Here is a 13,885-nt window from a genome sequence, read left to right as displayed (position 1 = left end):
AATGTATCTATTCTGTGTATTCCGAAACGTCTCTAAACATATGATAGTAAAGGATGACACAAGGATAAAAAAGGATCTGGCCTCAGAAGATAAGGTCATAGAATCAGTATGGGTGGAAATTAGGAATAGCAAGAGTCAGAAAACACTGGTGGGAGTAGTTCATAAGAGTAGTTATACTGTTGGGTTGAGAATTGAACAAAAAAATTATTGGAGCTTGTAAAAATGAAATGTAATAATTGAGGGGGACTTTAATCTTCATAGACTGGGACAAACAAATTGGCAAGTGGTCTCGAGGGGGAGTTTGTAGAATGTTTGTGTGTGTTTCTTGGAGCAATGCATTGTGGAAATGACTTGGGATAAAGCGAACTTAGATCTAGTATTGTATAATGAAGCAGGGTTAGTCATTAATGTTGCAGTAATAGGTACGCTAGGAAATAGTGATCATAATACAATTGAATTCCCTGTTAATTTGTAAGTGGCATACTCCATACGTAAACAAGAATTGTAAACATAAACAAAGCCAATTTACATGGGTATGAGAAGAGAACTGAATACGGTTAATTTGGTAAATAGACATAAGATATGGAGGTAAATGATGAGCGGGAAACATTTAAAGAAGCAATTCAAAATGTTCAACAACCCAGGCTTGACCAAATTGTTGGTAGAAGTTTTTAAAGCGTCTGCAGTAAAAAGAAATAGAGTAGGTACAATAAGGAATGTGACCTTTTGATCAGACTAGGAAGTGGATGATGGATCAGTATTAGACCAAGATAAGCAAATGACTGGACAAAGTAGTAAATCATCAGAATGTACACGGCGAAGTTTGTAATTTACTAAACTGTGTGCATCTTTTATGTTAAAGATCAGGTCATTCCGTGAACCCTATTATGTCAACTCCTCTATTTGTATCAATGCATGTAACTAGACATACAAGATGAACATTGAGAGATTTTTTTCTAAAATATAAATTTAAAGTACCCAATTCTTTTTTCCAATTCAGGGACAATAGAGCGTGGTCAATCCATATACCCTGCACATCTTTGGACTGTGGGATAAGATCCACGTAAACACGGGGAGACTGTGCAAACTCCACATGGGCAGTGACCCGGGGCCAGGATCAAACAAACATTCTGAGTTAATGATAGGGTATTACAAAGATCATATAAATAACTGATGGAAAGTGTGCATCTTTTAATTGATTTTTGGAGCATTTTCCCGTACGCATACTTGTATTGAATAAACTACTGCTTAATTCGTTTTCAGCTGTGTCAAGTGTCTAGATACTCCACAACATTGAGTACATTCAAGGCTGAGATAGACTTGTGATTTCACAGGAAATCAACAGATCTGGCAGCAAATAGAGTTCAGACAAAAGAAGTTATGGTCATATTGACAGATTTTTGATTGATTCCTGTTTCTTGTTCTCATGGAATCTGTTCATCCAGCCACATCTGCTGCCAACACTTAGCGCGGCAAACAGTCATTTTGAAAAGAAATCTAAGCGATGCATAAACCAATGTCTTACCATCATCAGAACTCTGAAAGATGTTATAAAGAAGGTGCATAATTAGATCCAGGTCAACCTTTTCATCGTCAAAGCTGTGATGGTAGACGCTCAAAACTTCTTTATCTTCTTGACTTAGCTCTGCACCATTTGATTGCACAAGGACACATTCATCCAAATTTCCTAATTCCACAGAAGAACTTGTGCACAAAAATAAAAATATTAGCACTATTCAATACTAGTAACTTGCATAAACTATTAAACTACTTAAGAACAGTGTCACCATTTGTTGTAGATTGAACTCTATTACAATTATCCTTCACATACTATCAGAAATATGCAAAACATACATTAGCTATATTTAAATACGGAGATAATGAATGATTAACAGATTATGAACAAGTACAGAACTGAACCAAATTTTATAGGCAATCTCACAGTGACAACAAAAATACTTGGCACTGGAATATCATATTGGAGCAATCATCATCTGCTTTCTCAGTTTGAGGATGATCTCCATACTGAGTTGAGTGTCTGCCATGGGTCTTCATGTGATAGAGCAGCTCAATTCTCGACTTACAGATTTTTGGGCACTTGGGGCAGGATGGCCCTTGAGGTAGTGGGATCCAGAGTGCAGGACTTGCTTCCTTTTCTTTTCGCTGCCGCTACTCTGCCTCATCATTCAAATGCTGTGACTCAAAGCATGATGCAGCTTGATAAACAAGTTGTTACCATTTTGACTGATTGGAGCAAGCTCCTCTTAGTCATTGCTGCTACGCCTGGAAAGTTTCAGAGCATCTAAGGTATTTTCTTTGTTCTTTATTCTAATGCTGGACATTTGAGCTTTGGAAAAATAGGGCCTGATAGGGGAGATGCTTTTCAGCCATTCGATGCCCAGTCGAAAGTTGATTTTTCGGGGGTTTTCCAGAATGCTTGTGTAGCCAGCTTCAAGAAGGACACTAGCATTTGTTGAGTGGTCCTCCCACTGAATCAAGAGAATATTGCAGAGACATTGCTGATGACATTTCTCTCATGCTCTTGTGTTGTTGATACACAGACCAGGTCTTGCTGCAGTGCAGGAGTGTATTACCAACAAAGGGAGAATTTTTGTTGACTTTGCTGTTAAACACTTTCGATCGTTCACAGAAGCCAGAGCTGGAACAGCTTATGCTGCTGGATGCCATCGTCAGTGGTAGCCTTTGAGAGGTGGCGGCCAAGGCTGGGAGGTGGATTATTTGGCTGACCAGGTGTGGTTTGATATGAATTACCAGGTGTGGTTTGATATGAATTTTGTTTTGCCAACATTCAAGGACAGGATGAGTTTCTTGTATGCAGAATTGAAGAGACAGAATGGCTTGCCAATCTGGAGCAAATCTTTGATCCACTGAATAGCCACTGTCAATTGTAAATACTCTGGGGGTGATCACACAACCTTGCTTGGTGTGGATTTGAATGCATCTATTTCAGATGTCTCACTCAAGATGGTTGCAGTCTTACTATCATGAAGCAATTGCAGAATTGTGATGAAGTTTCTTAGACATCCAAATCATTGAAACACAATCCATAAACCCTCGCAACTTACAAGGCCAGAAGTTCCGAGGACTGGCAATCACAGTTCGATTGCCACTCCGCTCCTTTTTACATACACTGGAATGCAGCTGCACATTTCACACCCACCCGTTGGACTCTGGCCAGGCGAGAAGTGTTCCCAAGGCCTTCTGATGAGTGCAGCAGAGTCGGATGAAAGAAAGCCATATCCTTTTCTTTTTTAAAAAGTATCAGCTGCCATAAAGTAGGTCAGTTTAAAAGATCTCAGCCAGTTTGAGAAGGCAGGGAGCAGAGAAGGCTAGTGTATCAGGTAAGTGGGAACAATTGAGGGGGGGGGGGGGGTGCGGGGGTGGTAGTAGGGAGGGTCCAGTAGGAAGGTGAAGGGAGGGGGTCAGTATTATAGTTATCTAGGAGCTGGAAATGGTGTTCCCTATGGTGCATAAAATGCATAACGTCTCCGCAGTCTCAGATGACCATAGGCTGCTTTCCCCTTCTGAGGGGGAGAGATGACTGGTCGTGATTTAACCGAGGGATCAGCACACCTCAGGCGAGGGACAAGGTTGAGAAGGCAGAGCCTTCATGAATCTCAGCCGGTACGGGAAATGACTTTTTTCTGCATCACAAACCTAACTGGCGGTGCAATGAGGGAGGCTCTTTTGAAACGGAGGGTTAACAGACATTGTTCAAGCATTTTTGAGGATGCTTCACTCTGAAGAAGGTTGTATTGGCACTTTGGGTGTTAAATTCACATTTATAGTGTAGGTGTATACATCCTTGAAAACAACAGAAAACGTAAATTCGGTGCTCGCCTGACATCACACAGCCCAACCAGCTGAGATGATGCCAGGGTCCCAAATTTTGGATAAGACAGGTTTCCAGCAGTGCCTGCACATCAGAAATAAAACATGGTGCAGCAAGATAGATCCTGCAGTTGAGTTAATTAAAGGGCCAGGCACCCTTTTTATTTAATACCTTTTTGTATTCATTTATCCTCCAAGGCTGAAAAAGGGGTATTTCAATGCAATACACAAACGTTTGTTTCTCCTACTTTTACATGTGATTAATAGATTGCGTCTTTGGGGCAAATAAAACCAAATATAATTTATGTACCTACTTGAAAGATTCTAGAAGATCTACAATGTCAGTTTGACCAAATCGTTTAGCCCAGTCCAAAGCTATCCTGGAAATATTGAAAAAACATAACTAAATTCTCAAGTACAGTTAGCACACCACAGACGCAGCTTCAAGGTCCCCCCCTCATCACCCACCCAAGATTAGTAAAAGATTTAACAGGAAAGTTTCTTGACTTTTATGAAAAGTAAAATACTGTGGATGCTGGCAACTGAAAGAACAAAAAAATAGACGGAAAAATTCAGCAGGTCCGGCAGCATCTGCAGAGAGAAACAGACCTTTCATTAGACACAAGGAAAGATAGAAATGTAAGCATTTTTTTAAGTCAGTGGAAGGGGAAGGGGGTAGGAAGAACAAAGATGAAGGTCCGTCATTGGTTAAGATTTTATGATTTCAGCCAGCGAGTGATAATGGACGTAGTAAAGAAAGATAGTTGCATCCAAATGAGACATGAATTGCGATGTAAAAAACATCCGAATGCAACATTAAGGGATAAAGAAAGAAACAGGAGAAAGGCCGATCCAACAAATCAGAAGAAGAAAAATAAAAATAGGGAACAAGTGGAGGGAGAGGTTGTTGAACTCAATGCGATTGCAAAGGTTGTAGAGTGCTAGATCGAAAGATAAAGTGCTGCTCCTCGAGCTTGCATCGAGCTTCACTGGAACACTCTAGCATGCCATGGACAGAAATGTCAGCATCTGAGCAAGCTGGAGAATTAAAATGACATGCAACCAGAAGATTCGGATTGCTCTTGTGGATCGAAAGTATGTGTTCTATAAAGCAGTCTTTGGATACTAAGGGGCAATTTAGCATAGCCAATCCACCCAACCTGCACATCTTTGGACTGTGCGAGGAAACCAGAGCACCCGGAGGAACCCACGCAGACACAGGGAGAACAGGCAAACTCCACACAGTCACCCAAGGCCGGAATCAAACCCAGATCCCTGGCGCTGTGAGGAAGCAGTGCTATCCACTGTGCTACCATGCAGCCCTCGTAATCTTGCAATCTGCTGATTATAACCGGAAGTATTTATTTTCTGCTAAGCTTCCAGTTTATTAAAATGTTAAATGCAGTATAATTATCTACACCAGTCTGGAAAAATAGTGTGCAAACAAAATCCATATTCAGATCATCGCCAATTCAGGAACAATAAAATTAATTTATGAACAAAAACAAAGTTTGGTTAATTTAATTGAAGTCACACATTTTTAATCAAATATATGATTGTAAAGAAATAAATCAATTGCCTTACCACCCGTTTGAAGCCTTGACACTGACATTTGCTCCCATGCTGAGTAGCTGTTCCACTTGACTGAGGAAGCCCCGGCCAGCAGCTATCATTAATGGGGTCGCACTGGTTTCACTATGCCTGTAGTCAACTAAAAATATTAAATCATTTAGTGAGATTGGTGTGTAATATAACTATATTAGTACTATAGAATAAGACATCCAAATGCCAGCTATGATCTACATCTTTGTGATCTAATAAAATCTATTAAACACAAGGTCACTCAGTTCCTGACCTCACTACAGCTTTGGATCAGACATTGCCAAAAGAGCTGAACTCAAGATGTGAGAGAGTGACTGCAAGCGAGGCTTCAAAGGTGCCCGAGCAAAACTGAAGTCAATGGGAATTGGGGAAAACTCATCACAGGACGTCATTGAATGAATTCCTCAGTGTAATGTATTAGGTCCAACCACCTCCGGCTGCTTCATCAGTGACCTTCCCTCGTCATAAGGTCAGAAGTGGGGATGTTCACGAATGATTGTTCGCATGTTCAGCACCATTTGTGACTCCACAGATACTGAAGTAGTCCATGTCCATATGCAGCAAAACCTAGACAACATTCATGCTTGGACAGAGAAGTGGCAAGTAACATTTATGCCACTCAAGTGTCAGGCAATGACCATCTCCAGCCAGAGAGAATCCAACATCTCCCCACGACATTCGATGATATTATCATTGCTGAATTCCCCACTATCAACATCCCAGGAGTTACAATTGACTAGAAACTGAACTGGACTTGCCATATAAATACTGTGGCTACAAGAACAGCTCAGAGGCCGGGGATTCTGTGGTGAGTAACTCACCTCGACTCCCAAGAGCCTGCCTACAAGGCACAACTCGGGTGTGATGGAATACTCTCCACTTGCCTGGATGAATTCAGTTCCAACACGCAAGCTCATCACTATTCAGAACAAAGCAACCCGCTTGATTGGTACCCTACCCACTAACTTCTCCCCTCCACCAACAAACAGTGCCAGCAGTACAATCCAAAAGCTTCCCCACCACTGATGTCAGGCTCACCGACCTATAATTTGCTGGATTGTCCCTGCTCCCATTTTTAAACAAGGGGATAACATTGGCTATTCTCCAGTCCGCTGGAACCTCTTCTGTGGTCAAAGAGGATGTGAAGATATCTGTTAAGGCCCCAGCTATTTCTCCCCTTGCCTCCCGCAATAACCTGGGATAGATCCCATATAGATCCCAGGGACTTGTCCACCTTAATGTAATTTAGGATACTCAACACTTCCTCCTTTGATATATTGATGTTCTCAAGAGAGTTCCCACATCTACCTCTGACCTCAACATCTGTCATGTTCTTTTCCCTGGTGAATACCGATACAAAGTACTCGTTAAGGATTTCACCCACTTCCCGTGGTTCCACGCATAACTTCCCTCCATTGTCCTTAGGTGGGCCTACTCTTTCTCATGCTACCCTCTTGCTCCTAATATATGCATAAAAAGCTTAGGATTCTCCTTCACCATGTTTGCTAAAGACATTTCATGGCTTCTTTTAGCCCTCCTAATTCCATGTTAAGTTCCTTCTTACTTTCACTGTACTCAAGGGCTTAGTCAGTTTTTAGATGTCGTATGTTTCCTTTTTCCTTAGCTTACAATTTCCCTCATCATACATGGTTCCCAAATCCTGCCATTTCTATCCCTTATTTTTGCGGGGACATGCATGTCCTGCATTTCAACCAACTGGCCTTCAAAACCCTCCCACATGTCTGACATGGGTTTGCCCTCAAATAGCCGCTACCAATCCACATTCCCAAGTTCCTGTCTAATTTGGATGCAATTGGCCCTCGCCTAATTAAGCACCCTCACCCGTGGACCAATCTTGTCCTTGGAGTGCCGAAGGGCCTGTTCCAGTGCTGTACTGTTCTTATCCATGACTACTCAAAATCTTATGGAATTATGTCGCTAAGCCCAAAATGCTCCCCCACTGAAACATCAATCACCTAAATGCTCCCCCCACTAAAACATCAATCACCTAAATGCTCCCCCACTGAAACATGAATCACCGGGGTGGCTCATTCCCCAATACCAAGTCTAGTATGGCCCCCACTCTGGTGGATTGTCAACATACTGTATCAAAAAGCCCACCTGACAAATCTAACAAATTGCTTCCATCCGAGCCCCTGGTGTAAAGGATTCCCAGTCAATATGGGGGAAGTTAAAGTCGGCCATCACAACTACGCTGCTTTTTTCACACCTTTTCAGTAACTGACTACATTACACAACTGCTCCTCTGTCTCCTGCGGGCTGTTGGGAGGTCTATAGTACACTCCCAACATTGTGATTTCACCCTTCTTATTCCTGAGCTCCACCCATAATGCCTCACTACAAGATCCCTCCAATGTGTCCTCCCTCAACACAGCTACGATGTGCTCCATAATCAGCAATGCAACTCCCCCACCTCACTGGTTTCTCCTGTCCGGTCTAAAACGATATCCCGGTCCTGCCAGTCCTTTAACCATGTCTCCGTAATGCAATCACAGCATAGTTCCATGCCGTAATCCAGGCTCTCAGCCTACAATCGCACTGAGCTCTGGGGCTTCCTGTGCCTGCTCTTACTATGTTCTATGAAATGGTCATTGTATAAACATATGGATGATAAGGGAATAGTGTAGATGGGCTTTAGAGTGGTTTCAAAGGTCGGCGCAACATCGAAGGCCGAAGGGCCTGTACTGCGCTGTAATGTTCTATGTTCTACTCTGCGCTATGTTTATCTCAGTCTCACTTTTTTCCCCAGTCTCTACACTTACTGGCCTGCTGTTCTGATTCCCAACCCCCTGCCACACTAGGTTAAAACCTCCCGAACAGCACTAGCAAACCTCCCGTCCAGGATATTGGTGCCCTTCCAGCTCAAATTTTCCCCACATTATTCCAAATTTTAACGCACTCACTTGCCCTATCTTTTTCTCCTGTGCAGATTTTTTTGTGTCTTCCTCAACTTGCTTTCTCACATTGACTCACTTGATTTATTATGATTTATTAAGATTTTTGAAATATCCTGCTACTACTTCCTTAATAATGGATTCAAGTATTTTTTCCAGTGACAGAGGAGAATCTAACTGGCCCAGTTTCCTGCTTTGTCTCCAACCTTTATTTGGCATAGGACTGTTATGCGTGGTTTTATAATCCGCTGGGACATCTCTAGATCCTTGAGAACTTTGGAAGATTACAACCAATGCATCCACTATTTATGTATCCACATCTTTTAAGACCTTAGGAAGCAGGCCTTCAGATTCAGGGGACTGTCGGCCTTTAATGCCTGGTACATTTTTCTCAGGTGATAATAATAGCTTCAAGTTCTCTCACCCGTTTCCCACAGTTTTCTACTTTATTAGGATGCATTTTCTATAGTGAAAACTTGTACAAAATATTTCCAAAGTCTCTGCCATTTCCTTATTTCCCATTATTAATTCCCAAGTCTCATTCGTTAAGGGACCAAAGTTTACTTGAGCTACTCTCTTCCTTTTTATCCAATTGTCTCAGCTTTTACTGTCTGGCTTTAGATTTCTTACTAGTTTACTATCATAATCTATTTTCTCCCTTTTTAAAAAAAATCAGCATTTGCTGGTTTCTAATGTTTTCCTAATCTTCTGCTTACCGCGAAACCTTGGAACATTGTATGTCTTTTCTTTCAACCCTCCTTAATGTCCCTAGTTAGCCATGGATGGTGCATCCCTCGCTCAAGTGTCTTCCTTTCTCAATGGAATATATTGTTTGAGAATGACAAAATAGCTCTTTAAATGTCTGCCACTGCTTATTGCTATCTTACCATTCAATCTGTTTTCTGCCTTTATTCAAGATTAAAACACTAATTTCACTCAAGTTTCTTGCCCTCGAGTAGAACTTGAAATTCTATCATATTATGATCATTCTTCCAGAGAGGATTCTTTACTGTGATCATAATTAATGCAATCACATTACACTATCAGATCTAAAATGTCCTGTTCACCAGTTGACGCCACACATGTTCTAAAAAACTGTCTCAAGTATTTATCCTCCAAGCTACCCATGCAAATTTGATTTCTCCAATCTAGATGAAGGTTAAAGTTGCACACAGTTTGGCTTTTGTTAGAATCCCCATAATTTCGCATTTCATACTTTGTCCTTCAGTGCAGCTATTGTTGGGAATTTTACACACTGGTGATTCCCTATTTCTTATGTCCACTCAAACAGATTCCATAAGATCATTTTACAGTATTGTATTGATTGCATATTAACAAAATTACCATACCTCCTTTTCCTTTCTACCCATGATTATGAATTTTCAGATACCCCTGAATATTCAGCTCTCAGCCTACGTCACTTTACAACCACGTTGCCCATATCATTATCCTGCACTATTGTCCTGTCTGTTCTCTAACATTCAAAATTTGGCCTCACTTAAACACTTCCCCAAACTATTTAGTTTACAATTCTATCTACCGCCCAAGACATGCAATTCACAAGTTCACTGCCCCCCACCGCAGTTCAAGTGAAGCCGAACAGCTCCCTCTTTCCCTAGGACTGGTGCCAGCGCCCTATGAATTGAAACGCATTTTTCCCCACACTAATCTTTAAGTCATGCATTCAACTCCCTAGTTCTCACTGACCGTATGATAATCTGCCAATCATCAGCGAACATTCCCACTTCTGACTTCACTGATTAACCAGTTGAAGATGGTTGTGGCCTAGGACACTAACCTGAGGAAAGTATGCATCAATGTGTTCTCCAATAATTATAACTCCAACAAGGAGAGTTTTTACCAATTCCCACTGACTTCAATTTTAAAGTTCCTCGATGCCACACTCCATCAAATATTGCCTTGATGTTAAAAGGCAGTTACTCTTGCCTCATGTCTGGAATTCACTCTATGGTTTAGACCAAGGCCGTAATGAGGCCAGGAGCAGAGTAACCTTGGAAGAAACCAATTTTATTTTTTATTTTTCAAATTAAGAGGCAATTTAGAGTGGCCGATCCACTTACCCTGCACATTTTTGGGTTGTGGGGGTGAAACCCACACAGACATAGGGAGAATGTGCAAACTCCACACACACAGTGACCCGGGGCCAGGATCGAACCCAGATCCTCGGTGCCGTGAGGCAGCAGTGCTAACCACTATGCCATCGTGCCACCCTGAACCCAAAATGAGCATAAGTAAGCAGATGATTGCTAAGTAAGTGCCGCTTGTTTGCATTGTTGACATCATTTTGCAGATGATTTAGTAGACGGCGCACTGGTTGGCTGGACTGGTATTCTCCTGCCTTTTGTGGACAAAACGTAGGTTGGATGATTTTCCACATTATCAGGTGTTCCAGCTGAACTCTTGCAGTCTATGTTACAGCTGAACAGGAACTACTTGGTTAGGAGAGTAGCTAGTTCTAGGGGACAACTTTTCAGTTCTATAGCCAGTTGGTGTCAGAGCCCATAGCCTTCATAGTATCCAGTGTCTTTAGCCGTCTCTGGATAGGACGTGGGGTGAATCAAATTAACTGAAGGCTAGCATCTGTGATACTGGGGACGTTGGGAGCAGATCCAAATGGATCAGCCATTCGGCACTTTTGGATAAAGATGCTGGCAAACGTTTCAGCCTCTTCTTTCAAACTGATCTGCTGGGCTTCCGCATTATTGAGAATACGGTATTTATGCTGTCTTCTTCTCTGGTTAGTTATTCAATTATTCATCAATGTGAACCACTGGATATGGCAACAATGCAGAGTTTTGACTTATCCAATGGTTGTGGAATCTTTTGGCTCTGTCTGTAACATGCTGCTTCCACTGTTTAGCATGTATTTAGCCCTGTGATGTAGCATCTCCAGGGTGGCACCTCATTTGAGGTATTTATTTTTCCAGCTCCTGGTATACTCTCCTCCACAGCTCATTGAATCAGAGCTAATCCCTGGCTTGACATTGATGCTAGAGTGAGGGATATACCGGCCCATAAGCTTTCAGGTTGCGGTGGAATTCAATTCTGCTACGACAGATGGTCCTCAGCAGCTCGTGGATGCTCAGTTTTGAGTTCTTAGATCTGTTCCAAATATATCCCATTTACTACGGTGGCAGCTCACAGAACATAATGGAGGAGATGACAGTATGAAGGCAGGATTGTGTACCTACACGTATTATTGACATTCTTGTATATTTCCTACATCACATTTGTTTGGCTCTTAAAATCACCGTTTCACCATCATGCATCTCTGTCACACTAAATCTATAAGATTAAAATGGTACATCAGCAAATGAAAACTTAAGACATAGGCCACATATAAATAAAAGCAAAGTCGCTAGAAAACTGGATAAAAAACAATCAGTGACAAACTAAGAACTTATGATAATTCAATCCTGAAAGAGTAGTCACAAAAGGCTGCCAATTAAAGAAAGCTCCTCTAACTTCCATCAAAACTGTCAAATTCTTTGGAAAAACTGTTTTGCCAGCTATATTTTCCTCAGTAACGGAAATCTACAAAAGACAAAATTAACATTGGGAACATTCATATTTCACAATATTATGGTGTTCTTATTTGGGCACTGAACCTCACGAAAGGTATGCTGGCCTTCAAGGACGTATAGCACAGATTCACCTTAATGACACTGAACCTTAAAGGGGTTAATTATGAGAACGGGTTGCATAAAATTAGCTTTACTCCTTTCAGTTTATAAGATCTGATTGTAATGTAGAAAATTATAAAGGCTCGACAGGGTGGAGAAACTCAGATGATTCATCAAGTTATTATTTTACAGCTGAAAATAAATTCAATTAAAATTTTAACTGAACATCTCATCATGTGAGGGTACCTTTAAGACATGGATGTTTAAGCAATGTACCTTTAAGAAAACAGTGATGTCAGAGTGTGGGTGGAGCTGGGCTTTAGGTCAGCCATTTTGCAGGTTTTTCGTTTCAGTTTAAAAAGCAGTGTGTTTGTGTCTGTCTGTTTCCAGAGATCTGCAAGTTTTGAAAAGAGCTGGGTGTGTGTCTGTGTTTTGCAGTGAGCTGGATCTCTACCATGAAAGACTATCTCCGGATCATTTGGGTGATTTAAAGTAAAGCCTTTAACCTGATGTGATACTGTTTAAAGGTGTTAAGTCTCTTGGAAGTTTGAAGGAACATTTTAAGGAGTTATTTACTATTGCAATATTTTCTGAGTTATCATTGAAGAAAGGGGTGTTAAGAGATCCAATGTTTATTTAAGATGTTAAGTTGAGTCCATGGAATAAACAGTGTTTTCTGTTTAAAAACCCACGTGTCCATAATTGTAATCCCACACCTAGGGAAAAAGCCGCGTGTTAGGAAAAGCAACAAATCCATTAAAGGGAGAGGTTGGTTGAACTCCGTGATACATTTTGGGGTTCTGAAAACGCCTCGCCCATAACAATTGGGGGCTCGAGGGGGATAAAAGTCTATCTATTGGATTGACTTTTGTGAACTTAAAGACAGTGAAGGATTGTTGCTTTTCCGGTGTGGTATTTTAGTTTAAGTGGGGAGAGTGCTGTGAACAATGGCCCTTTCAGAGGCTCAGAAGCTTTTGGGGGTGGAGAATGTTACACATAGTACCTTACGGACAGAAACGAAAAGCAGACTGTTGGGTCTGGCAAGAACATTGCAGTTAACATGACCTGACAAAATGCGAAAGGATGAGGTAATTATGGCGGTGGTTAAGCATTTAAAGTTGCCCGAGATAAATTGGAAATGGCAAAAATTCAGTTGCAAATTAAACAAATGGAACATGAGAAAGAATTAAAGCGGCTGGCATACGAGAGTGAGAGAGAGGAAAAAGAAAGAGAAAGAGAGAGAGAGGAAAGAGAAAGAGAAAAAGAGAGAGGTAAAAGAAAAGGAGAAGAAAAGAGTAAAGAAAGAAAACCCTAGCAGAACAAAAAGAAAAAGAAAGGGAGATACAGATCAGGGAAAAAGATAAAGAGAGGGAGTTTGAACTTCAGAAAATGGCCATGAAACATGACAATCAGTTAAAATTGGCAGACGTAAAGGGAAACGTACAGTTGGATGATAGTGATGAGTATAGTGAAAAAGAGCGTCATAGATGAAGGCTTGGTGGGAATCTATTTAAATATGTCCAAGCATTGCCAAGGTTTGACGAGAAGGAAGTGGAGCCTTTTTCATTTCATTTGAGAAGGTAGCTAATGAAATGGCCACAGGACATGTGGGTGTTACTGATTCAAACAAAGCTGGTAGGTAGAGCTAGTGAAGTGTTTGCATCACTACCGGAGGAGGTATCTGGAACGTATGAGGTGAAGAAATCCATCTTAAGTGCATATGAGCTAGTGCCTGAAGCTTACAAACAAAGGTTTAGAAATTTAAGGAAAGAATTGGGTCAAACATACATGGAGTTTGAAAGGATCAAACAGAGTAATTTTGATAGGTGGATAAGGGCTTTGAAAATAGACCAAACGTATGAAGCTCTCAGA

At 41.2% G+C, this 13,885-nt stretch overlaps 1 protein-coding gene across 8 annotated transcripts in view; it reads right to left on the bottom strand.

Moving 5' to 3' along the window:
• ythdc2 (YTH domain containing 2) overlaps positions 1–13,885 on the bottom strand; it is a 227,156-nt gene that overhangs the window by 133,195 nt on the left and 80,076 nt on the right. For all 8 annotated transcript variants that reach the window (XM_072516464.1, XM_072516459.1, XM_072516461.1 and 5 more), the window contains 3 exons: positions 5,437–5,563; positions 4,167–4,232; positions 1,526–1,704 (listed from right to left, as the gene is read on the bottom strand). In XM_072516464.1, coding sequence (XP_072372565.1) covers positions 1,526–1,704; positions 4,167–4,232; positions 5,437–5,563 — 372 coding nt within the window. The remainder of the gene's footprint in view (positions 1–1,525; positions 1,705–4,166; positions 4,233–5,436; positions 5,564–13,885) is intronic.

This window comes from Scyliorhinus torazame, chromosome 9 (assembly GCF_047496885.1).
Source record: "Scyliorhinus torazame isolate Kashiwa2021f chromosome 9, sScyTor2.1, whole genome shotgun sequence".
Classification (NCBI taxonomy): domain Eukaryota; kingdom Metazoa; phylum Chordata; class Chondrichthyes; order Carcharhiniformes; family Scyliorhinidae; genus Scyliorhinus; species Scyliorhinus torazame.
Note: the sequence above shows the minus strand (reverse complement) of the source record. Positions and strands in the feature narration are given on the sequence as shown.